Source organism: Ammospiza nelsoni, chromosome 20, assembly GCF_027579445.1.
Source record: "Ammospiza nelsoni isolate bAmmNel1 chromosome 20, bAmmNel1.pri, whole genome shotgun sequence".
NCBI classification, from domain to species: Eukaryota; Metazoa; Chordata; class Aves; order Passeriformes; family Passerellidae; genus Ammospiza; species Ammospiza nelsoni.
Window position 1 is genome coordinate 11,067,193 of NC_080652.1, and position 25,245 is coordinate 11,092,437.

General features: G+C 47.5%; 1 protein-coding gene across 1 annotated transcript; it reads right to left on the reverse strand.

Moving 5' to 3' along the window:
• Positions 1 to 167: 167 nt before the first annotated feature.
• Positions 168 to 18,996, reverse strand: PSMB7 (proteasome 20S subunit beta 7). The gene is made up of 8 exons (XM_059486218.1): positions 18,858 to 18,996; positions 18,535 to 18,628; positions 18,260 to 18,357; positions 17,810 to 17,950; positions 17,184 to 17,299; positions 11,292 to 11,350; positions 831 to 982; positions 168 to 348 (listed from the first exon to the last, which is right to left on the reverse strand). The coding sequence occupies exons 1-8, from the start codon at positions 18,917 to 18,919 to the stop codon at positions 237 to 239; spliced, it is 834 nt and encodes a 277-aa protein (XP_059342201.1). The 5' UTR covers positions 18,920 to 18,996; the 3' UTR covers positions 168 to 236.
• Between the last annotated feature and the right edge of the window lie 6,249 nt (positions 18,997 to 25,245).

Below are 25,245 nucleotides of genomic sequence, written 5' to 3' on the forward strand. Positions count from 1 at the left end.
GGTAACAAAGCAGCTCCTTTTCTGCCCCCAGTGCCAGGTGGTGCCTGGAGGGGAGCACAGCTCTCACCTGCTCATTCCCCTTGGGGTCAGTCCCAGAGCCCTTCAGGGCTGCTCGAGCCCCACCTGCTCTAAAGGAGGAAGGGAAAAGCAGCAGCAACAGCACCAGGTACAGACACACAGACAGTGGGCAGAGCCTCTTTATTCTGTACCAGCTGCTCTCTGAGCACCCACCAGGCTCAGGATGTGTCCATGGTTTGCACGGTCTCATCCACCACCTCGAGCTCCAGGTGTGCCACATGCTCTGTGAGAACAGCAGTTGTTCCTTTTTCACACTTGTACCTACCAAACCTAGTAAAGAAATGGGGGAAAATTAGTCTTGAAGATGGTACAGAGGAAAACTTGCATTTAAAATTTTAGAACTGATCAGCTTTAGACATTTCCTGTAAAGGTCCAAAGTAAAGAAGCTGTGCTTACTGCAAAATCTGTACTGACTGCACTAACTGACAGAGTTTCAGATAAACCAGCACTGCAGGAAACTGCTCACAAAAACACTGCCACATAACTGAAGGGGTTGTTATTGAAATCAGTGGGCTCTCAAAGTGGGGAGGGACGTTTGTGCTAAAAACCAAAGAACAAGAATTTACTTATTTTTGCAACTCTAGAATCATTCCACCAATGTATTTGCCTCTGTTCAGCTGCTGCTACAGCCGCTCCTTTGCAGTGTGCAGTTCAAAGTTCTACAGCCAGGGAACACTGCCAGAACTGGCATTACTGCAAACAGGCCCTGCCAGGCAGAGCAGGGACCCCACAAGAGCTCCAGCCCCACTCACCTGTCCCCCTTCCTGTTGGCCACGTCGAAGGGCCGCAGGAAGTCCAGCTTGCTCTTGCTGATGACGCAGATGTCGATGTTGCTGCCGGAGCCCAGGTCGTTGTAGATGCCGGCGGCGATGGCGTCCCGCACCAGCTGCTTGGCCTCCTCCTCCTGGGAAGGGAAAAGCTGTCACTGCCCCCGTGCTGGCTTTTCCCAGGACTCTGCCTGTGGAGGCTGACCTTGGAACAATAGATGATACACCAACCCTCCACTCACCTGCACTGCAGTCAAAATGCTGAGATTGTTACGTTTGTACCACTGAAGTGAAACAAAAGAGGAACTTTTGCTACATAATGGATCTAACTAAGACACAGCTACCAGTTAAAAGGAACCCCTGTGCAACAGTGCCCATATTACACAACAGCAGTCAGGAGTATCTAAGAAACATTTCAAAGTCATCAAAATATCCGTTAGACTATTACAGCAGATCTGTAAGATCACATTCCCCCCTCAGCAGTACCACATGCCTGGTGCTGCTGTGGAGGCCTGGGGAGCACTGATGGGGCTGGCAGCCTCTCCAGCAGCACTGGCTCCCCCTGCAGCTCCCGGGCAGGGCTGGGGCTATTCCAAACCAGCAAAGCACCACACTCAGCTTAGGGCCATCAGCAACCACCTGACATGGCCTCAGCTCCTGCTGTAACCTTTGTTGATGTATCATTTTAAATTGTGTCAAAGAACATGTTCTCGCTGCCAGAGCCCCTCAGCCCAGCCCTGCACCCTTCCCATGGCACCACAGGCCTTGAAGAGCCCTGCCCAGCAAGGGGACATCCTGCACCCTCAGCCCCACTGAGCCTGTGCCCGTCACCTGGCCAAGGGGTCAGAATGCAAGGAAAACATATAAATATGTATATGGACATATGCACACACCATATACGTACACAAATCTTTTCAGTAGCCTAGAAAGTACAAACCACAGAATGTGGACGCTTACTTTCTCTCAAAGGTGTGTTACTTGAAAACTAGAGCTGCCTATTCCAGTACACAAACAGTAAGGCTGGCACACATCCATGGAGACACAGGTGTGGACTCATCCCCAGGTTGTGCAGCAGTGGCTGCTCAGCTCACCCAGCAGATCCTGCTGGAATGCTGAGGCTGCCAGGCTCCCTCCTCACTGCTTTGCTGCTATTTCACACCTTGGAATAATCTTCTGCCACCAGACACCAGGAACAAGAGATGAGGTCAACGCTGAATTTGATAAATGCACCAGCTGTGAAAATGCCTCATTTTCACAGCCAGTGTGTGCCAGCTGCAGTGCCAGGGGCTGCAGTGCCAGGGGCTGCAGTGCCAGGGGCTGCAGTGCCAGGGGCTGCAGTGCCAGGGGCTGCAGTGCCAGGGGCCTCAGCCCTGACTGCAGCTGCTCCAGCCCCGAGTGTGGCTCAAGGAGCCCAGACCTCCTGCCTGCCCTGCCCTCCCTGCTGCCCCTCTGGACAGTGGCAATGGCAGCATTCCTGTGCCAACAGCCATGGCAGCAGGGCACAGCCTCCACCAAACTACAGAAACAGCAGCAATTCTTACTTCACTCCCAGTCTCACAACTATTACTCTTTATAAAAAATAATAAATTGAATTATGCTTCCTACCGAGCTGACTAGAACAATACAGCCATGCTGCAAAAATAATTCCTGTACCTTTCCTTCAGTGTTTTGGGCAATAAAATCCTGATAAGCAAGTAATTCTTCACTTAACTGACATAAGACTGTCAATAATTTGTTGCAGACAAAGGTTATTTTAGTACTATAGTGAAATAAACCAAAGAAGTATGTGTAGGTCTAAGAACTAAGTGGTAGCAAAAGCAGAGTAATTTTAAGCTATATGAGGGTTAGGTGTAAGAAAAGCAGCTTAGGAAAACTACAGCAGATAGGTGGAGTTTGTTCCACTCCTCCTTTTAATTGCATCCTTTTAAGTCAACACTGCAAACCTCACAGACTCCTCTAATTTAAATCTGATTTGCTTGAAAAATGAACTCTATCATATTATCAAAATAGTTCAAAAAATACCTAATAAAGTGCAGTTGGAAGAGCTGAGCTGTAACTGCACTGAGGCAGCCACTGCACAGAGAGCCCAGGCTGTAACCTCGGCTCCTTCACTGACACAGTGCAGCTCAGGCTGTGAACATGGAATAATTGTCATTAGAAAACCCTGCCTCAGTGCTGCTTCCTGCTCCTCTTCTGACAATTTACAAAGCTGAACAGAAGAGCCACAAGAAAAACCCCAAGTATTCCTTACAGAGATCCTGCACGGAGTTCAGCAAGGACTGCCACTTACAGTCACAAAATAAGGGGTTAGCAGGAAAGTGCTGACACAGTCTCAAGTCCAGGGCCCTCAATGAGTCACTATAATAATTAATCTTAAAAAACCCTAAAAGTTCAGAGTATATAAAAGGAGCACTTCGTGCTTTATGGTTGCAAAGACCAAGCTAACTGGGAATATCCTCCTCTGGGGCCCCCAGCGCTCCTTAAATGAGATTACAGCCGAGTGATGGAGTGCACGGCGAGGCTGCGGTGACAAGCAGCACTTTATGGGGTGATCTGTCTGTCCCCATCCCAGAGCCCACGATGTGTCCCCTGGCTCCAATGTGCAGCTCCATTTACCCGCGCCTGACAAACGGCAGCGCTTGGCGGCGGCGCTGCCACGGTCAGCACGGAGCTGGGGGACGGCTTCATTCCACTGACCACAGCCCTGCAGGGCCTGCCTGAGGAGCAGGGCAGCAAAGGCTAAAATAAATAACTCAGCGAGGAAGGCTCATCTGAAACGCCGTTTGATAAATTATTTATAACGCAGACAATTGTCTGCATTTAATATTGGCGCTACTGGTAGCATCTTTAAAAGATGATTTATGTGTTGTAATGCCATTAAGCTTTATATGGGCCCACTGCTGGCTATAAAGTCTGCTGAGATTTAGAGAATGAGTTTTAAACTGTCACTGCAACATCACAGTAGATAGAGGCTGTATTAAATCTTTACTTTAAACCTGTTATCTGGAGAGTTGCAGTTTGCAGACACTCAGAGCTGATGGATTGCCTCTCACAGCTGCTGTGCCACGAGTCCCAAACAGCACCAAGGAGCAACTTTTACACATTATTCTTGTATATGACTTGGATCAACTTTCTCTGCTCACTTGAGCAATTTCCAAATTTCAAGTGCCACTGAAGGAAAAAAGAGACTTTCCTACAGGAGATGAGGCTACTTCTACATTGTATTAATACTGTCTTCACGAATAACCTGTAAACAAGTTTATCATTATGCTCTAGCAGCAAAGGGAGCAGCTGGAATGGCTTTGTGAACACTATTTCCTCACATTTTGTAACTTCACAAGCAAGTTAAACAGGAGATGTTTTTTCCAGATTTTAAAATTTTAGAAATTCCTGATTTTTTTTTCTCTTACCAAAATAAAATTAACCCTTTCTGCAGGTCATCAGGATGCTGTTAGAGATGCAATACATTGTGCAGTTTTCCAAAGCAATTCTTAGAAAGATTTGAAATGCAATGCACAATCAGTACAATATCAACATAAACAAGTATTTTTGTAAGAATAAACAAATGCAAATACTTACCATAATAGTCTTTTACAATGAGATTTTTTCAAATACTATCACATAAAAAGTTGATATTACTTAAAATGAGAATCCCCAAGACTTATGTGGGAAGTGAAGAAAAAAAATCAGAAGCTTCAGGAAGGACAATGGCAACAAAAAATAAATCGATAAAGGAGTGTTGGGAATTTGGGGCTAGAAAGCAAAACCTCTTGAAGGACATAAGCACCTAGAGCAGCATAATTAGAGTCTGGAAGAGAATCAGCAGTGTATGGGGAGTGAGGGGCTGGGGTGGAGATCAGTCTGTACCTGCAAGAGATGCTGAAGTCTGCTCTAAGTCCAAAGAGAACAAACCTGAGAAGCAAAGGACTTTCTGTTTCTGCTAAGGGGAGGCTGGAAGGCTCCAACAGCAAGAATAGATTTGGTTTGGCTGTCAGGAAAGGGGCTGGCATGTGTCCTTCAAACCACTCAGGTTTAACAAGTCTCCCCCCACCAAAAAAGAGCATTTCCAGTCCTGCCTTAGAATAAGGAATGACCAAGAATAAGGAACTTGTCTCTTTTAAATTTTTTTTTTTAATTAGACCTATGTGTTTTATGTTTGGATTCATTGTGACTGAAGTGTCAGTAAATGCTTATTTTTCTAACCATCTTCTGCTAAGAACTTTCAAATAAACTGCTCAGTGGTCCCTGGTAATTATTGTCAGAGATAACAGTTTGCTGTTCTGAGGAAGCTGCCTGTGAGCGCAGGCTCATCCCCACCCCCTCTCTGATATCATACACCACCAGTATAATAAACCACGTTAATATTTCATACCAGGGTGAAATATGCTGGAGTATCAATTCAACATCTGCTGTCTTTAGGGTACTGGCGTCCCGCAGAGACACTTTCAATTTGTAATTGAGTTCTATACTGAATTAATCAGCAGTTTATCTTTTTTAGTAAAATAATGTCTTCCCCACTAACCTGGATTTACATTAACAATTTATGCCAAATTACCTGCCAAGACAAGAAACTTCTATGATTCGGAACTACTATTCAATAACATTAGTTGCTGTATGTCATTCCCTACACGGGGATTAGCACAATCCATATTTCCGATGGCACAGAATTAAATTACAAGCTCTTCTCACAACTATGGGATTTCTTTTAACACTATTCCCATTCTCTGAACTAAGAATGATTACAAAAACTCATTCAATCCATCACTTAGTAAAGTTCATGGGATTTTAGGGAACTGATTCTCAAAATTGGAACTGGCTTAACAGCACCAGAGCTGTAAATCCTGCCAGGCTGCAGCTCCTCCTCTGGCCCCTCTGTGCTGCTCTGCAGTAACACACCAACCCTCAGCCACCCAGATATGCAAACCCTGCAAAACACTATGGTTAAAGTTACTTTATGTTACTGTATATAAAAAAAAAAAAAAATCAAGCAATAACATGTCTGGCTTCAAATAAAGCAAACTCTGCCCATCAGACCACTGCTTTACCTCTGACAAAAGGATGGAAGGGGATGAAGGTCAATGTTTTATTTGGAAAAGAAGCCTTGGGCCCTCTGGTAATATATCCTTCCTAACACACCAAAATGCTCCATAAAGGCCAGGCTGGCTCCCTCCTCCTCCTCCTCCTTCCCAGCAATTGCCCTCAGCCCCGCCGGCCTCACCGCGGGAGCAGCGCTCGGGCTGCGTGCCATGTGAAATATCTTCCAGGACATTTTGCCTGCGTTCTGCAGTTATGGGAGATATACAAACTGGAACAATTTAAACTGGAACACCTGCTCCTGAGAAATGCATCAAAAATAATTACCTGCCCTCCCCCTACCCTGTGCCGTGAAATGATCCCTTAACACAGAGCCCTGCTTCTGGCCAGCTTGTCTACATTATTACGGACAAAGTTTAACTGTTACTTTCATAAAGGTGAAGAAATTGTTGCTCTTTGACATGCAGCAAGGCCCAATTTAAACAAAGGTAACATTTATTTCCCTTGATACAGTCTGCAATCAGCAAACTGGAAGGCAGCACTGCTGGGTATCCCTGGGATCTCAGACTGGTGCTGCCGGCAGTGTCCCCCCGACTTCAGCACACAAACCAGGCTTTCATTCCTTCAGAAAGCACCCCACAAAACACCTCTCCTGCAATCCCACCATGCCAGGGCATACCTAGCCGGCATATTCCAAATCAGCCCAGATTTCCTGTTTAACACTAGTTCCACAAAGGAAATCGATCCACGGCGCAGTTCTGTGAAAGATGATGAAAACAGTACAAACTGTCCAACATGTCAGGCAGAAACCAGGCTGCCACGGGATAATTGTGATCTAACCTAACAATAAGAAACAGGTATGATAAGCCTTTATTTTCTGGCTGACTGTATGCACTAAGACCTGATATTTACCCATGGAAATCCCTGTCTCCAGGAGACACGAACACAGCTATGTCAGGAAAGCTGAAAACTGCAGTGCCACAAAGCTCTGGCAGCAAGGAGTGAAGATATGCCACTAACAGCCTCAGTTGCTGTCACTGGATAATGAAATACACAGGCACAGAAACACAAAGTCCTGATTTTTGCTCACCAAGTCAGATTTCGTCTCATCTCCCCCCCCCCCATTTACTTAATTCCGTGTTTGACACCAACAGGGGTTCAAGTATCTCAGGCAGGCTCTCCAGCCTAACTCCCATAGTCTGGCTTGATCTCCATTGTCTGCTGCCAGAGTGGAGCCCACAAACCTCGCAGCAAGTGGCGACTGTCCTGCAGAGTCATTAAAGCAGCAGTGGCAGCTGCGGGATTGGCGCGGCTGCCACACCTGAGCCCAGAGCTGATCACCATCGCTAATGAACCGGGCTCATCTGCAGCCTGTCACCGCTCCCTCCCTGTCACACAGCACCAGGGCCACGGAGACAACTACTGCTGCACATCAGAGACTTGTGACAGATCCCAAAAATAGCTCAGCATTGTTGTCACTAGTTCATAAACAAAAATAATTCTACCACATTGAGGGACAGGAAATGTAGGAAGGAAATGTGAGCACAAGAACATTTGAAGGATCTGTGTGTCAGCTGCTTAAAAATGGAAGAAAGTTACGTTTTCATATTTTGTGCCTGATGCATTTTTTTACTGAAATTAGAGGTGCACAGCAAAAGCTGCATTAGGCTACTTTGCATTTCGATACTGCAAAGATCCCAGAGCACATGCAGCATCCTGAGGAAAGCTCTCTGTTCCTCAGCTACTTCACTTATGGCTTAGGGGCTACTCAGAAGTGCCTCAAAAACCTCTCCTCCCAAACGTGCCCGCCAAACTGCTCACCAGATGGCTCCCAGCCCATGCAGGTCCCACCCAAACAGGTGAGCCAAAGCCCCCACTGCAGGCGGGTCACTGAGGCACACCAGGGGACAGCCAGCTGCAGCTTTTGGGACAGCACAGCTGCTGCAGCACCGAGAGGTCTGTGCTCCATGTGGAACACCCTCAGAACAGTCCTCTCTTACTCATCTTTCTTACCCTCCAGGGTATTTTTGTTTTTATTCAGCACCACTTGATTTCCTGCCACACTTAAGAAATGGTCAAAATGACTGTAAGTATAATCTCACACCTTTGTGGTGATCTATCCTAGAAATAAATATCTGTCAGACTGTCTCCTATCTCCTGTCTTCCACCAGTTCTTCTCCTAACTTGCTACTCCAAGATTTACTTTCTTTTCTTTGCAAAAGTTCTGTTTTCTGAGGCTTCTGATTCTCTTCCTTTTGGACCCTCTTTTTATTAAACCTGGTTGTTTTGATGAAATACAGAAAAGAAATGAACTTACAAGCAACCTTTCCTTGCTTAAACAAGAAGTCTACAACGTAGCCCCACTGAGCATCAAGTAATTCTACAGACAAAATGCTTCTACTTTTCAAACACCAGAAATCAAATACCAGAAGAAAATATATCCCCCTCCCCATCTCCTGAGGAATTCAACCACCACAGGACACATAAATGCAGAATTCCAGCATTTAATACTGTAGACTTTTTTCCCCAGCTCACAATGCTTTCCATATCCACTGACTCAAAGTATTTCTTTGCTATTGTTTAACACCAGAAGGCACAAATGCATTTACAAAATGACTGTAAGGTTTAAAACCAGTGGTGAGTCTACTGGAAGAAAAATTGGCTCCAATGAAAGATCTAAGCTGGAAACACTCCATTAGATGTGCTGTTCTTCCACTTACGTTTTTTAAAGCAGATCTATAGCTGCCCACATGACAGATTAATATTGTTCCACAGTAGTTAGGTGCTTGGCATTACATTTTTGAAGCATCTAGAGGCCTTCAGGGCTGAAAGTGTTCCCATCCTCAGCGATCTATAATGGTTCCTCTAGAGGCCAGCCCTCCTTCCCCACAAACAAACCCTGCCTCCATAAATCAGGCTCGCGAGTGGCACTCGGGGACGTCACCATCCATCTCCAGAGCTCCCCTGAAGGACGGGGGGGAAAGATCCTCTCCCAGCACTGCAGCCAGGGAAGGACCATCACAGCTGGCACTGACAAAGCATGTGCTACTGAAATCTGAAGACACACTAAGTCTATGGAAAAAAACACATCCTGCTGGTGTTAGCATGCCTCAGGCACTGGGAGAAGCTTCAGCAACTCATCTTCAAAAGGCAGAGAGCCAGGGCTCTAGAAACCTGCAAAAATTGGCTAAGCCTGCAGTCTTTTTTTATTTTATTTTTTTTTTTTATTTTTTTTAGTTGAGCATCTTCAAAGTCTATGATTCTAACTGTAGGGCACAGCAGCTGCCACTGCAGATTTGATCCTCTCAGCTTTTGGCAGCTCTCAACTTGAAATTCTAGCAAAAGAATTTTTCAAGTTGCTATTATTGCCTGTCATGGATTTATAAATATTGTGCACTATCTGCTGTGGCATGGCTCTCCTGGGACACCAGTGCATGCCAAAAGCATAACAGAATGAAAAACAGTTCCTATTCTTCAAATAAATGCTAATTTTTTTTAACTGTGCTCACACGATGCATTTGGTGATCAGCTTCAATAGTACAGAATATATATCAGAGGCAAAAAAGCTGATTGTCTTTTCCAGTAGTATTCAGCTGCTACTTTCATTAAGCTTGTTTAATTACATTCCAGATGCTAATTTGCAAGTTGATACCAGAGGGTGCAGGACAGTTTGCCTTTGAATCATTTTTCTGTGATGTGATGGTCTTGAAGCACACCACTACCCTCCAGTAGCCCTAGCAAGCTATTCTGACAATTAGTGCAAAAGAAAGGAGCATTGATCTTGACAGAAAAAAATAATTTTCTACCAATTTTATTAAATGAATCTCCAGCAATTTTATCTTCATTGCCATTTTGTAGCCAGTTTTATGTAAAATATGCATAGCATATTTCATATTTAATTTGGATTCATTTCAATAGAAATATTTGTTATTTTATTAATTAATTGAAAAAAAAATCCCACATCTGACTTGGAATGTAAATACAAACTCACAGCCATAACAGAATATGAGAAAGTGTTTGAGTACCATTGAACTTTACCATATAAAACTTTGCTGGTTTGGTTAATACAATTCCTGAACTGTTATTAGAAAACAGATTACCCAGGAAAACCAAAGGAAGGGTTAAGGTGCATGCAAGTCTCAAAGATCTAAATATCTATTTCAACAAATTGGTAGGCTGCATTTCTACAGGCTTGTTATAAGTGACTATCTGCTGCCACTTATGGTTGTGTGTGAAGACAGTTTAATGAGGATGACCTTTCTAAATAGGAAAATTTAGAGATTTACAGGTTTTTGGTGCCTTTTTTGGTTGCTCTAACACAAGAAATGACTTAAAATCTAAGCTTGAAAGCTAGCTGAGAATAAATGAAAACTTTAGTTGCACAGCACAGCTCTTTGCCATTTGTATCTTGGAAAGAGGAGTGCTGTGCTGGAGCTGCTGCTCCCAGGGACTGCAGTCCGTGTTTGCAGCGGATGGCACACATGCCAAGTGCACAGTCACACAGGAGACTCTCATCGCTGCAGCAGCACGAGGGGAGAGGGAAAAACAGAGCCTTCCTCTCTGTCTCGTGGCTCTATCGGCCATCTGGTGTGAGGATCCTTCCCAGAGACACCTGGGAGCCCATTACACATACTCCAGTATTTCTGATAACAATTGTAAATACGCTGCAGGCCAGAAGTCCAGCATCTTCACATGCTGCCCAAATCACAGCAATCCTGATCCCACTGTTGTCCCTAACTTTGCACACCTACAACTCTTGCTTAGGTACTGACAGGAGGTGCCTGGGATAACTGGAGAACTGCTTTATACTAATGCTGAAGCAATTAACTAATGGCAAACTTCTCAAAACAAGGTGGGGCAGTTGACTGCTTTTTTAAACATCTGCTGGAATTGCACACTGTGATTTGTCAGGAGATGTACAGGAGATCATCTCACATTTTAAACTTCATTTACCAGCTTTGTAGAGAAGAACTGAGGATTTATAGGACCATCACTGACCCACATCAGCTGCATTACAAAAATGAGGAGCATCTGAAGACTTTTAGATGCGTTCTCTTTTCAAGACTGAGAGAGATGGATAGAAGGACAGAAAAGACAGAAAAACAAAAATATTGACTGTGCAAAGGCTGGTAAATTGCTGAAGTAAACTATAACCAGTAAGCTGTATGTTTTTAAAGCCTTCACCTACATTCAAATCACACATTCTCCCATACATATATACAGCTTCTTGCAAATTTATTTATTTTACCCGTCAATTTGTACAGCTTTGCAGAAAGCTGACATTAGTACATTTTAAGTGCAGCAACACCAGAGCATATTTATTTAATTTTAACAGTTTCAAACCTCCTAAATTCTTATGTGATGAGGACTGCTGAGAGAAGAAAGGCTGAGGTTCAAAAAGCCAGGACTTACCTCCATGTCGGGTTTGTATTTATCTTCAAACACCGCCATGGCCGCGAGCGATCCAGAACCTGTGGGACAACACCAGGACAGCCCTTCAGCCAGTGCATTCAGGTTTGGCACTTCTTTAGAGAAAAATACACTACATCTCATCAGCACAAACAAACCAAGCCCACCACAGCTTCTGTGCACGGTACAGTGTGTACACTAAGTGAGAACCCGATTTAATCTGGGGTACAGCTCTGGGCACAGACCCATGCTGCCTGCCTTTCCTCCTCACCATCCTGAACATAAGGTACAAAAGTGGGGTTAGAAACAGAGACTTAGGGGAATGCCACGGTTTGCAGTCCCCACTCCTCCATCCCTCCTGCAGGAGAGAGGAGATGGCTCCAAGGCTGGGGATGAGCAGCCCAGCAGTGGGACAGGGCAGGGGCTGCTGCCACCAGCACATTTCCCCTGCAGTTAAACAGTTAATTGTGCTCCTGCTCTGTGCCATTATTTTTACAATAATGAGCAATAACAGCTGAACAAAGTGGCAGAGACAAAGGCAGAGTTTAACGTTCCTCTCCAGAAAGGACCAAGTACAAGTGCAGTGATGGAACAGGAGCCATCTCTGCCCAAAGCACCGTGACTGCAGGGTTATAAATGTGCTTTTTGTCACATTTATACACAAAAAGCAGGATGGTACTATTTGAAACTGTAAACTTGCTTTGTTTAGAAAGAGTGAGCCTTCAGGAAGATTTTCTTGTCTGTCGGTGGCCCTACCCATATTTCAGAGAGCACTACTTTTGGGGAGTGAATAAAGTTACCTGCAATTTTTTACTCCAATTAGAAGATTTTTTGGCATTTATTACTTTTTAACTTGTTTTGCATAGTGCTATCTGTTTAGCTGGGTCACAGAGAAAGCCATATTTCCTATTTAAAATGATTTGTGTATATCGCTTGACCACCTCAATGGTTTAGTGAAAGCAAAAGGCAGCGATTAAACAGTTTCAAATGAGGTGTCCTGCTGATTTTATCAAGTCTGCTGAATGTATAATGAAAAAGGAGAAGCTGACAGTGACACTGTTGAGAAAATACAGACTACCTTAGCTGAACCATTTAAGGAGGTCCAATTATAGATCAAATTTAAAGGGTTGAAACAGCAGATTTACAGACACAAATCAATGAACATGGTAATCCTGATGAATATGACAGATATTCCTGTTACAGAATATTGCTGTGGTTGAGGATCATTACCTTTACAGTACCAAATACATCACATCTATAAGCAGTAGGACACTCTAAGTGTGCACTTGTATTGCAGGCAATGACTATTCATTTACACCTTGGAGCAATACACAACTCCATTTTTTAAATGCTGAAACTGAGAATAAAGAAGATTTTAAAGCAACTAATAGCAAAACTGAACTGCTGATGCAAACAGCTGATATCACAGAACAAATCACAAATAAAAGGAATTTTAGTGACCCTTCAAACAAGGTCAAAGCATGTGCCAAAACAAATAAAGGAACCTGAACAATAAAACAATAATTCTTCTGGAATTATACAGGAATATTTCTAATGAGAGGGGAAAAAAATCTGGGCTATGGTCTCAAACCAAGCCCACATTCTTGCTATTCCCAAATGAAGGCCGACCATGAGCTGAGTGGGAAGCCTCAAAGCTGGAAACAACCCTGTTCTTGGGGAAAGGTTTACAAAATCAGAGTACAAAGATGAGAAAAAGTGCAAAAAAAGAAAGCTCAAAATGTAATATCTGACCAAAATTACTACATTAGCTATTTACTTGGGGAAAAGTGATCTTAATTTCTTAAAACTTCTAGTGACAAATAAATAATTATTGACAACACAATTGCATACATGGCTCATACTGAATTCCTCCAGCTCCTTTTAAGAAGTTCCCAAAAGAACTATGGGCAGGAAATCAGTAACTTAGAGACAAAAACCAGAAAAATTAAAAAGGCTGGCAGAATTTTGTGTTACAGTACATGAAATCCTTTATACATAAAGAATTACACTTAATTATTTATCTCACTATGTTACCGAGACACAAATAAATGCCAAATCTACTATCAACCTTAAATAAATAAATCCAGACAGTCCTATAATGTAAATTTTCAAAGAGTTGTTTAAAGTCTTAACTTAATTAAACCTACATGGAGACATTTACATCTGAAAACCAAGATTCTAAGGAGGTTCTAGCAGAACAGGAAGCTGGAACAGCTGAATAGACTTGCTTCATTTTTTCTCTGGTGCTTATAAATCCTAAATTACATTTCAAATTTCCCTTAGCAAAAGCCTGCCAGCACAGCTAAGCATCCCTGTCCCAGCCCACTGGCCTTCCAAACAGCCCCACAATGTTCCAGCCTCTCCAGCTGCCTCCTGAAAGCTGCATTGTGACAGGAGAGCGGGCAATAAAACTGGGAACTTAAGTAAACACTGCAAGCACGGTTTTCTTATTGCAGCTCCTATAAAAACACAGAAAACTTGGATATTAAGGGTCTATGGAGAACTTGTTTGTGTGTGGGGAAACAGCTGCTCTCTTGTCCGTGCACTCAGTGGCCACCAATAATTCATTTTTAACAAGCATGCTTTGCCTTTATGCAGAAACAAGCCTCACAATTCCCAAACATAAAGTCTGGAGAAGGATAAAATCCAAACACAGCAAAACACCATCCATTAACTTGGGATGGATTCCCCACCTCATACACACGGTGAGCCACCACCAGGTCACATTCAGCAGCAGCTCAACCCCAAATCCATTAAAACCTCCAGGAAAGCTGTGTGATAATGTGTAAAGGATAATTAGCAAAGTCATAATTTATTTGTATTATATAGCACTCAGGAAGAAATCCATTCAGATCTTTAAAATCCACTATCTTCTAAGAATGCTTACACTTAACATCAAGTAAAAAATGCCATCTCAATTCCAAAGAATTTACTTTGCATATATTTGCAGTAAGCTACACTCAGAACCAAATATTCAGGAAGCATTAATCTAATACCTACATACATAAAAATATTGACTGCAAACAAATTCTACAGAACTACAGAAGCTGAACTACTCTGAGGCAAATGCTTTTCAGTATGCACCAGGTAAGTTAGGAAATTATAAGAGAATTTACTGTTCTCTTTTTTAAGTAACACTGGTGCTTTCCTGATTTTTGCCAACCAAGGTGTTAAATTTTCTGCATGCAACTCTAATAAAATGACTTTAAAAATTCCATCTGGTCTTCACTCAAGCAGTTGTGCCACTTCAGTACTGATTTTAAGTGAAAGATAATTATTGATACATAGCAAAGTGCAGCTCACAATAATTTTCACTGTGAATTAGAACTGCAGGAGCTTTTCTAAAGCAGATGCACTGGATCTTTTCAGCAGAACCTTCACTGAAGACAAGTTCTCATTGCCAGGTACAGTCCATCTCCTCACCCAAGGACCTGTTTGCTGCCACACCAGAGGATGAGCTGAGCTTGGAGAGCAACATTGAGCACTTGCTCATCCATCACTGCCAAGGCTCCCTGACAGGGCATTTATTCACAGGCACTCATTGTTATTCAATTTGCTGCTCATCCCAGGTAAGAATTCTGTGATCTCGGCAGCCCCTTGGACTGGGATCATTTTTCAGCTGGCTCCTGGCTGGGGGCTGGCTCCCAGCAGTGGGAGTTCTTGCTCTGCAGCACGACACTGCCACTGCAATGAAGAGCTGATTTATGAATATGAAGCACCACTGGCACCAGGGGAGCAGCTCCGGCCACCAGAGACTCCTGAGCACTCCGCCTGCTTCCGAAAGCTCAACTACACACTTCAAGTGCTTTAATTTTATGCATGCATTTCATTATAAGCCTTGGCCAGAAGCTTTCCTAGACAAGCCAAGCAATCAGACAATCTTGCATCGTTTGCTGAAATCCAATTTTGTCCTTTGTCAGCATAAACAGTTAAATTTGATGTTCTCGCTCCTGAGTAAGCACTGTGTACCCTTTAAATCTCTCCTGCAAGGCGGGACACCACTGTCCATCCAGACAGACTGGCACACCAAAATAAAACTCAACTTCTCAACCACCTTTCCTATTTAATTTCCAGAAGTTAATTGGCCATACACACCTTCCCTGATTTAATAAACCGCCTTTTGAACATTTGGGATAAAATACCCCAAAAACCAGGAGATTAGTCTAAGTAACTGAAATACATTTCCAACTATTATCTTAAATTTGACTTTTCATAGTTTTTCTGCTGTCTCAATTCTATCTTTTACCTATATGCATTACCTAATTTTTTATTAGAGCACCAGGGGGGGGGAAGGTGAAGGACCCTGATGCTGAGAGGGGCTTTGTCTGACAGCGTGGCCAAAAAGAACCACACACACCTGGTACTGCCTGCAGCAAACTGAAGTTTAAGCTACACGGAACTTAACCCTCTGATATTCTACGGCCCCCTCGTTTGAACTTAAGCCTGCTACTGTGCTATTTTTGTGGAGGGAAAGAGGAGCTGCCAGCATTTCCTGACAGGCCGCGATGTAAAGCTTTTAAAACTGAGGCAGGAAAGCCAGCATGTGCGGAGAGCAGAGCGGTTCCCACAGCCCGGTTCGGCCCGGTTCCATGTCTCCGTTCAGGCCGGTTCCCCGCAGCCCCATGGTCCCCTTTGGCTCAGTTCCACGGCCCCGTTCGGGCCGGTTCCCTGCAGCCCCATGGCCCCGTTCCATAGCCCCGTTCTGCCCCGCTCGGGCCGGTTCTGCGGTTCCATGTCCCCGCTCGGGCCGGTTCCCTGCAGCCCCATGGCCCCACTCGGGCCGGTTCCGCGGTTCCATGTCCCCGCTCGGGCCGGTTCCCTGCAGCCCCATGTCCCCGCTCGGGCCGGTTCTGCGGTTCCACGTCCCCGCTCGGGCCGGTTCCCTGCAGCCCCATGTCCCCGCTCGGGCCGGTTCCCTGCAGCCCCATGTCCCCGCTCGGGCCGGTTCCCTGCAGCCCCATGTCCCCGCTCGGGCCGGTTCCCTGCAGCCCCATGTCCCCGCTCGGGCCGGTTCCGCGGTTCCATGTCCCCGCTCGGGCCGGTTCTGCGGTTCCATGTCCCCGCTCGGGCCGGTTCTGCGGTTCCATGTCCCCGCTCGGGCCGGTTCCGCGGCCCCACAGCCCTCACGGCCCCGATGACGTCACGCGGCAGGCCCGCCGTGCCCGGCCCGCCGGCGCCACCCAGCGGCCGCCGCAGCGCCCAGCCCGGCCCGGCCCGGCGCTAATTGCGGGCGTTCATCAGCCCGGCCTCGCTACACCGCTACCCGCGAGAACAGCAACCTCCGCCGCCTCCTGAGCAGCTGTTCTAGCCAAAGATGCCAGCCAGAAACAGAAAATATTAATGAGAATCCATAAATGTGTATTTCCCCACCACAGAAGCAGCTCAAAAGCTGCACCAGGCACGGGCTGATTTGCTAATCTGACACAGTTGGTTTTCAGATTAGTTCTGTGATATATTTATTTGAACTTTTCCTTACACTTCCATGGCTATATCAAACACAAGCTTCCTTTTAAAATAACCCAAGTCTTCCAAACAATACACAAGTTCCCCAAGTGAATTTGTACACGCCAGGAGTTGGGACAACCTGCAAATCAAGTTTCTTAGGATTTTTTTTTTTTTCTCTCAGCAAGATTTTGGGAATCCCACAATTCTTGTGCTTTAAGGTGTGGAACACACAGAGCAACATTCCCAATATCAGTTTCCTGGCAGCTGAGCTTTATCCTAGCCCACGTATGTGAGGCAACAGAACAGTGCACCTGCCTTATAAACCCAGGTACAACTCTATCTTTGTGGTCTGATGCCCACCCAGCTCCCAGCACACAAAGGGCTCTACGTGAAAGCCCTGTAGGTACCAGCGCGAGGCATTCCGTGCCCTGGCCCCGGAGCAGCACTCACCCATGGTGACGTAGGGCAGCTTGTCGGTGGATCCGTGGGGGTGGATGCTGTACAGGTGGGGGCCCGTCACGTCCACGCCCCCCAGCACCAGCGCGGCCCCGATGTAGCCCTGGTACCTGGGAGCAAGGTTTGTCTGTGAGTCTGGGGCTGCTCAACAGCATACAGGGCTTGGGAACTGCTCCCCAGCCAGCGGCTGCAGCCCTGCACTGAACAGGCTGCGTTCACCAGCTGGCGGCAATAGAGTGAGAAATGTACTAAAATATGGCTTATTTCAGGGTCCAGCAGACTTTCCGAGGCAGTGATTCTGTTGCAAACCACTCCCAGCTTTATAAGCTTGCACATTACTCTGTTACTTCTCACCACAAGGATACACAGCAGTTTTCATGGGTGGGATTATGTATTAAACTAACACCCTTCTATTTTTGTTGTGTGATTGCTGCATAATTCTGTAAAACACCACAGACTCCATTTCTCTTCCATCTCAGTTAACAAGCCCAAGAAGCAAAGGACAATTATGAAAGAAGTCCTGAAGTTATGAAGGTGAAGCAGGCTGAGATAGGACACTCCTTAAGCATTATTTGGTGGTTCTACCAGCACAGGGGATGAACAAGAAACCCCCCAGTTACCTGAAGAGCATCTGCTTGAGCATTCTGTTGGCAGTGACCACTCGTGGGAGCCGGCCCGTGGACAGGGAGTGCAGCTCCAGGTTGGAGGAGATCAGCTGAGTGGTCATCTCGGTGTCTGCAGCTGTGCCCGCACCGCAGCAGCTGAGGAACGTCATCAGCAAGTGAGCAAAAGGAGACAGGAACCTCCATGCTTCAGGCAACAAGCAGAAACTTTCTCATTGTAAAATTGAGGGAATTAAGTTCTCACACAGACAGTGTGAAACAAGAGAGCCCGCTTAAGTGTAAATGGAATGCCATAAACCCCGAAGCTTTGCTAATAAAACATCATTTTGAAACTGAGCTTAGTATTTGCTCTTAGTAAAGAACAACGCTAAAAGCCCAAGTACCAACAATACGCAATAACGTACCCAATAAACAATTTACTACCCAACAAAGCACTGTAACACTTACTAGATATTAGGGGAAATGAAGTGTATTTTGGAACAGTTCTTGTCAGCAACAACCATCCCCTCAGTTGCCCTCGTATCCGCTCCGAGGACGACGCCATCCTGCAGGAAGGGAGAATTATTCCCCAGGCCGCGACCTCCTCCGGGGGCAGCTCGGGGGCCGGGATGGGGCCAGGACGGAGCGGGCCGGGTCGGTACGGGCCGGGCACACCGGGGCTGACTCAGCAGCGCGGAGCCGCCGCCGCGGGCCCGGCCCGGCCTCGCCGCCGCCCGCCTTACCTTGAAGATGACGCCGGCGATGGTGGTGCCGGTCTTGCGCGGCGCGGGCACCCGCAGCCCCTTCTGGGCGAGCTCGGCCTCCAGCAGCGAGTTCCTGCAACACAGCGGGCGGTGGGGCCGGGCGGAACGGTGCCGCCTCCGCCGCCCGGCCCGGCCCCGCGCTCCCCTCCCGGCCCCGTGCCGCTCCCCCCGCCCGGCCCCGCGGTCCCCTCCCGGCCCCGTGCCGCTCCCCCCGCCCGGCCCCGCGGTCCCTCCCGGCCCCGTGCCGCTCCCCCGCCCGGCCCCGCGCTCCCATCCCGGCCCCGTGCCGCTCCCGGCCTCACCGAGCGCAGTTGTCGAAGCTGAAGCCGCCGGCGGGCGCGCGCACCACGGACACGGCCGCCATGTTCCGCCGGGCACGGGAGGGGGGGCGCGCGAGCGCTTCCGGGGCAGCGAAATGGCGGCGGGGCCGCGCGCTGAGGGGCGGGGCCTGGCGGGGCCGCGCGCTGAGGGGCGGGGCAGGGATGGGCGGGGCAGAGATGGGCGGGGCAGGGATGGGCGGGGCAGGGATGGGCGGGGCAGAGATGGGCGGGGCAGGGGTGGGCGGGGCAGAGATGGGCGGGGCAGAGATGGGCGGGGCAGGGATGGGCGGGGCAGGGATGGGCGGGGCAGGGATGGGCGGGGCAGGGATGGGCGGGGCAGATATGGGCGGGGCCTGAAAGGGCGGGGCAGAGACGGGCGGGGCTGGCCGGGGCGTGAAACGGACCCAAAACCGTCCCGAAACCGACCCAAAACCGACCCCAAGCCGACCCCAAGCCGACGTGCTGGCAATGGAATCGTTCTGTGGCAAAAAAAAACAACCAGCCAAACAAAAAACCATTTTCAAAATTGCAGGAGTTTTGCTGTATGTCGCTAAAATTAATTTAGTGCTTTCTGAATAAACTACATCCAGCGTCCAGTTTAACATTTCCTCCGGTGTCCCGAACCATTAAAGGAATGCTCAGATGTATCCACAGAGAGCAGAACTTCTGGAACATCTGCAGAAAGAATGCGCAAAAAGCAAGGCAGAGTGAGAGTTTTCCAAAGTTCACGCACATTTGCTTTCTAGATATTATAAGTGTCTGAAATTAAAAACCTCATTGATTAAAAAAATAAAGTGCCCTTTGTTCAAAATATTAAATATTAATTATTTGACACCCTTTCTCTTGCAGGAAAATGAACCCAGGGTCCCCTGAGTCAAACCAGACCTGCATGTCTGCACTGTCCCTCCTAATTATTGAAAAATTAGTGTTCTCCATCAGGGTGTTCTCCAGATGAACAACAAAAACGGGATGGGTGGGCAAAGCTACTGGGCAATGTCTACTTTTCCCTCCAATGCTCAAAAACACCTGCCAATGGGAGAGAACAAAAACGGGGAAGAAATCCAAACCCCAGTGCCAGTCTTGCAGAAAAAAGCCACCAGACCAGGCAGGACCATCCTTCAAGTAAACACCCAGAGAACCTGTGCTCTGCACGCTCTTCTCCCCTCCTTTCAGCCCTTGGGTAACTGAAATCCCATGTTCTTGTGCACCAGTAAAGCTGGGAAACTGTCTGAGAGACAGAATATCCTGCTGCCAGATGCTCTTTTTTCATTCTAACACAGTTGTTTTTCTCTTCACTTGATAAAGTTAAAATAAACAGTCTCTGGGGTGAATTACAGGCATCAAAATTGGATTGGCATGTAAACTGTGGAGCAGTTGGTGGTGGGGAGTCTGGGGAAAAGGAAACAGCAGGTTTTAGCTAGAGGGGACAACAGCTTTATTTCCCTTTTGGTCCTTGACAACCAAGCAGATGTCCCACAATTATTGTTTTACCTTCCAGAGGCAGAGAGCCTCTCCCACCCTGCAGGTACGCGGGGCTGGCCCTTTGCAGATGTGCAGGTGCCTCTCCTCCCTGCTCCCGAGGCGCCCTGTGCTCCACCAGCCCCATCTACTGCAGGGAAACGCCTGCCTCAGGGTCTCACACAGCCCTGTCTCTCCCCCTGCTGCCTGGGATGCCTGTTTCCAGTGCCACTGGTGGAGATACAACTGATGGTGTGAAGGATAAAATCTTCTCTGATCGTCTGCCATGGGCTTTTCCACACCTGCTGTATTTGTATAGCAAAGTATTGTACACAGCAATGCTGGTGTGGCTGCAGACAGCAGTGTCTGCTGATGGCCTCCAGAGCCCCTTGGTGTCCCTGAGGCCATGGAGGGTGACAGGAGGCGTCCCTGGGCACCCTCTCGTGCAGGGCTGGAGGATGCTGCTGTTCTGACAAGCTGGGCAAGTTCAAAAGTCCATAAGAAGAATAAACACTGGGACGGAGAGTGCCAGGTCCAATTAATTGTTAATGCTCTGATCCCATCTCTAAAAAAGTGCTGGTTATACATCTGGGAACACTCAGAGGGCTGCACACCTCAGAGCTCACCTCAGCTTGCTGCAATGAACTGCACCCAAACCTGAAAAATGCAAACTTTTCCCTTTATATTTTTTTAAAGCAGTCCTGAAATCTGTTTCTAGCCTTAACAAAGCTGCAATCCAGGTTTGTCATCCTACAAGACATCTGACAGGGAAGTTAAATAGCACCCCAGACATGTTTTTTAAAACTTGCTTGGGATGGGAGAATGTTTGGTGCTATCTCAGCAGGTGCTGAGCTCTGTCTGTGTGTCATGTACAGACTCCCAGGTATTTTGGTGCCTGCACTGACACCTGCCTGCTTTCCCACTTTTGTGTTCAGTGCTTTCTCAAAGCGTGAATGACAAATGACATCTTGAATTCTTGGACCTTTTGAAGACACGTTGGGTAACTTGGAACGTTGAACAGGATCTTCAGTATGGTTCTCCTCCACGAAGCTTGCACCTGCTCTTGCAGTGTGAGAGGCAAACACGCTGTTGCAGGGTGACTACAGGAAATCACCAGCAGTTTTTTGCTCTCTAGAATGAAGGAGTTGGAAAAGCCAAGTCTTACAGGGTGAGGCTGGCCTCTGCACCACCAGCCCTGCCCAGGACAGGTTTCATTAGAGCTGGTCAGAGGCAAAGCAAACTGGCCAGGAGGGAGAGCCCTGGTGGTGCTCCTGACCCTCACCAGGCTGTGCCCGGTGCCCATGCCAGCACACTCCTGGCTGGTGTGTGTTCCTGACCCCCAAACAGCAGCTCCTGCAATGTCCCAAGGTGAACTTGTGTCAGGAGTGCAGCCAGGCAGGGAGAGAAGGGCTGAACCAGAGAATGAATGCACCATGTGTCTCTCCTGCTCCAAACCGCTCTAATTTCAAACATCTCGCCTCAACAACGATCTGTTAACGAGCTGCAAGCCAAGGATCTGTCAGAAGAATTTCAATACAATTCTGACAGCATCAGAACTAGACAGACTCAAACTTTACCAACCTGTGGTTAAACCAAAGCTAATGGAGCGAGTGTTTGCCCAGGCAGGACAGAAGGTGAGCTTACTGGGATCCTCTTCATTGCAACTGAAACTCCCAAAAGCAGACTTATTTGACATGTTTAAATTCCTTAGAGGAAATGGAGTGTTGATTTGAGTCCAAGAGGATGCCCTCATTACTCTGAAATGGAAAGAAGAGGTTGAAGCCGGAGCAGACAAGAGGTGAGATGGGGAGGAACCTGCACAGAGCTCCTGAAGAGCCATTTTCTGAATGGGAGCAGCCTCTGGCAGGGGTGTAGATGTGAGAGCAGACTGTCTCCTTCCATGGGACAGGATGGCAGCAGAAGGCACGTGAGGGGGGATTCCCAGTCCAGGTTGGGAATGCCCACCTGAGTTATCTGAGCTCCAAAGCTGTGGAGACCCCGGGCTCAGCTGGACACAACGTGCTTCCCCTTGCTCAGCATCTGTGCTCCTGTAAAGTGGTGTGGAACTGCTTCTGCCAGTTGTTTGTAGACCCTCCTGCCTGGTGGCTGGCGTGATGAAAGCCAGCAGAGATGGTTTCTCTGTGCCAGGCTCCTGCAGAAGAGGCTGGGCCATCTGCTGACTGGTCTGCTGTGTTTCTGGTGGCTGCAGCTCTGCTGCTGTGCAACAGCCACGTATGGAAAGCTTTAGCCTTTCATGTGAAAAACGGGAAAGACAGATGCAATCTGGGGCTGATATTGCTCTTGTATGTTTTCTCTCATCTCTCAGGAGCTCTCTTGCTGCTGCCTTTCCTCACTCTGAGCACCAGACTCCCCTTTTTACTCGATAAAGCAGGCACAGCCACTGTCCCCCAAGTCCAGATCCCTGCTGAGGGTGTTCCTCAGGGCCTCCAGAGGACAGGAACATCTCCCCACGATGGCTCAGCCTGTGCACATTGACACCTCACAGAAATGACTGTTTGCAGAGGTTTTCCTAGCTGTCATTCCAGGTTCGAGCAGATGCACAGTGGGTGTCTGGTTAAACCAGCAAACCCCCTTCATTAGAAAAGTATGGAAAAAAGGTATCAGACAGATTTAGGGTTTCAAAGAGAATCAGAACCAAATGCCCTGTCTTGCTGGTAGGAGGATGGGAGATTTAGGAGTAGCTAGCTTGAGGAAAAAAAGCAACACCTAAAAGATGAGTAATACAGGCAGCTCCTGTTTTTTCTATTAAGTTTCTGGGCTACACAGATTTGTAAATGAAGGCACTAAAAAAGCAGCCCGAGCTCCCTGAAAGGCTCTGGAATATCAGCAGCTGATGTCCCACAGAGCAGGGACACAATTGGGTCTGTTCCTCCAGACAATACACCTGTCACTGGGAACAGAGGGCTGGCAATTAACGGGGAGGCTCTGTGCTGGGCTTTCATCCCACACAATGGCAAGGGCCTGCAAGAGTGAGATTAAGGCTGGCATGTCCACATGAGATTGCTGAAACAAACCTCGCTGAGACTTGGGGGCATTTGAGAAGCAAAAACAGGAAAATAAAACCCTGGTTAAATCTAACTCTACAAACAAGTTAGAAAGCAAAATAGCACTGGAATAGAACCCTTTGCATTAGAAATGTGAGTGTGGGGTTGCAGAGGAAACCTTCTTCTCAGCTGAGATGTCAGTGTACCACAGGAGATGAAATCAAGGCAGGTTCTGCACTCAAGGGCTGCAGAGTTCTGGCAGCTCTGCATTGCTCAGCCAGGACCAGGAATGAGCAGCAGCCTCCACAGACAAGATTTTTTACTAATTAATGCAAGTTCCACACTGGGGACTCCATACCTTGCACTCTGAATGTTTAAAGGTCTCCCAAATGACTGACCCCACAAGGGCCCTGAAAGCAAAGCAGCTGCAAGGCTCTGACACAAGTAGTGTGTGACACAGGTAGTGTGTGACACAAGTAATGTGTGACACAAGCAGTGTGTGACACAAGTGGTGTGTGACGCAAGTAATGTGTGACACAAGCAGTGTGTGACACAAGTAATGTGTGAAACAAGCTGTGTGTGACACAAGCGGTGTGTGACACAGGTAGTGTGTGACACAGGTAATGTGTGACACAATGTGTGACACAGTGTGTGACACAGGCAGTGTGTGACACAGGTAATGTGTGACACAATGTGTGACACAGTGTGTGACACAGGCAGTGTGTGACACAGGTAGTGTGTGACACAGGTAATGTGTGACACAATGTGTGACACAGGTAGTGTGTGACACAAGCGGTGTGTGACACAGGTAATGTGTGACACAGTGTGTGACACACGTGGTGTGTGACACAGGTAGTGTGTGACACAGTGTGTGACACACGTGGTGTGTGACACAGGTAGTGTGTGACACGAGTGGTGTCAGTGGCTGCTTGTGACCAGCCCTGAGCCTGGAGGGAGCAGCTCTTAGAAAGGAACTCATTTGCTCAGCAAGTCTCAAACATTTTTTTCTCCTGGTGCAGTGTTCTTCCATCACACAGGAATCAGGAAAGCCAGAGGAAAATTAGGAAAACCTTCTCCTTGCTATCAGCTCCATGTGCCCAGGGTGAACGCTGGGACTGAGGAGAGCTGTTCATGTTCTGCGTGAGGAGGTGGCTGCTACAAGCAGGCTCTTGAGACCTCCATGGGCCACTCTGTCCCCCTGGGGAGGTATTGCTCTGCCTGTGACCTGTGCTCTCTCCCCTCAGCTTCCATCACCTGCCAGGCTCTGGATGGGAAGCCTGTAGCATCAGGAGGTTTGGGCAACCCTGATGTGACAGACCTGAAAGGAGAAGGGGAGAGGAAACTGAGACAAATAGACAAATAATGGCATTGCAAAAGATGTGTGTGTCTGGCCATAAAATCACATCAGTGCAGACCTGCAGTGTGCAGGTGAGGAACTCCTTGGGTCCCTGAAGAAAGCTGTGGATGGGAAATGGCAGCTGCCATGCCAGGTCCCAGCTGGGCTCTTGATGGCTGCTCCCTGGCCATCAGAGGTGGCTGTGCAGGCACTGACCTGTTTGCTGGGCAGGGGAGTGTGGGGCCAGGGGCTGACCTGTGCCTGCGTCCAGAGGGGCTGGGAGAGCTGGCTGGGCTTTTCCAGGCACTGCTTGATCCGTGTGAGGGTGGCAGCATGTGTAAGAGCCTGCTTGGAGTGCCAGAGATGGGATCTCCTGCCCTGAGGGCTCCCTGGCAGCAGGAGCAGGAGCTGTGCCATGGCCTGAGCACTGCAGTGCGGGGTTAATTGCTCCCTGAGTGCTGATGAATCTCCTTTTGTGGAGAACCCGCAGCAGCAGCAGCTTGTGAAACATTCAGATGTGTGAAAGGGTAAAATAATCGTGATATGGCAGTGGTGTGACACACTCACAGTG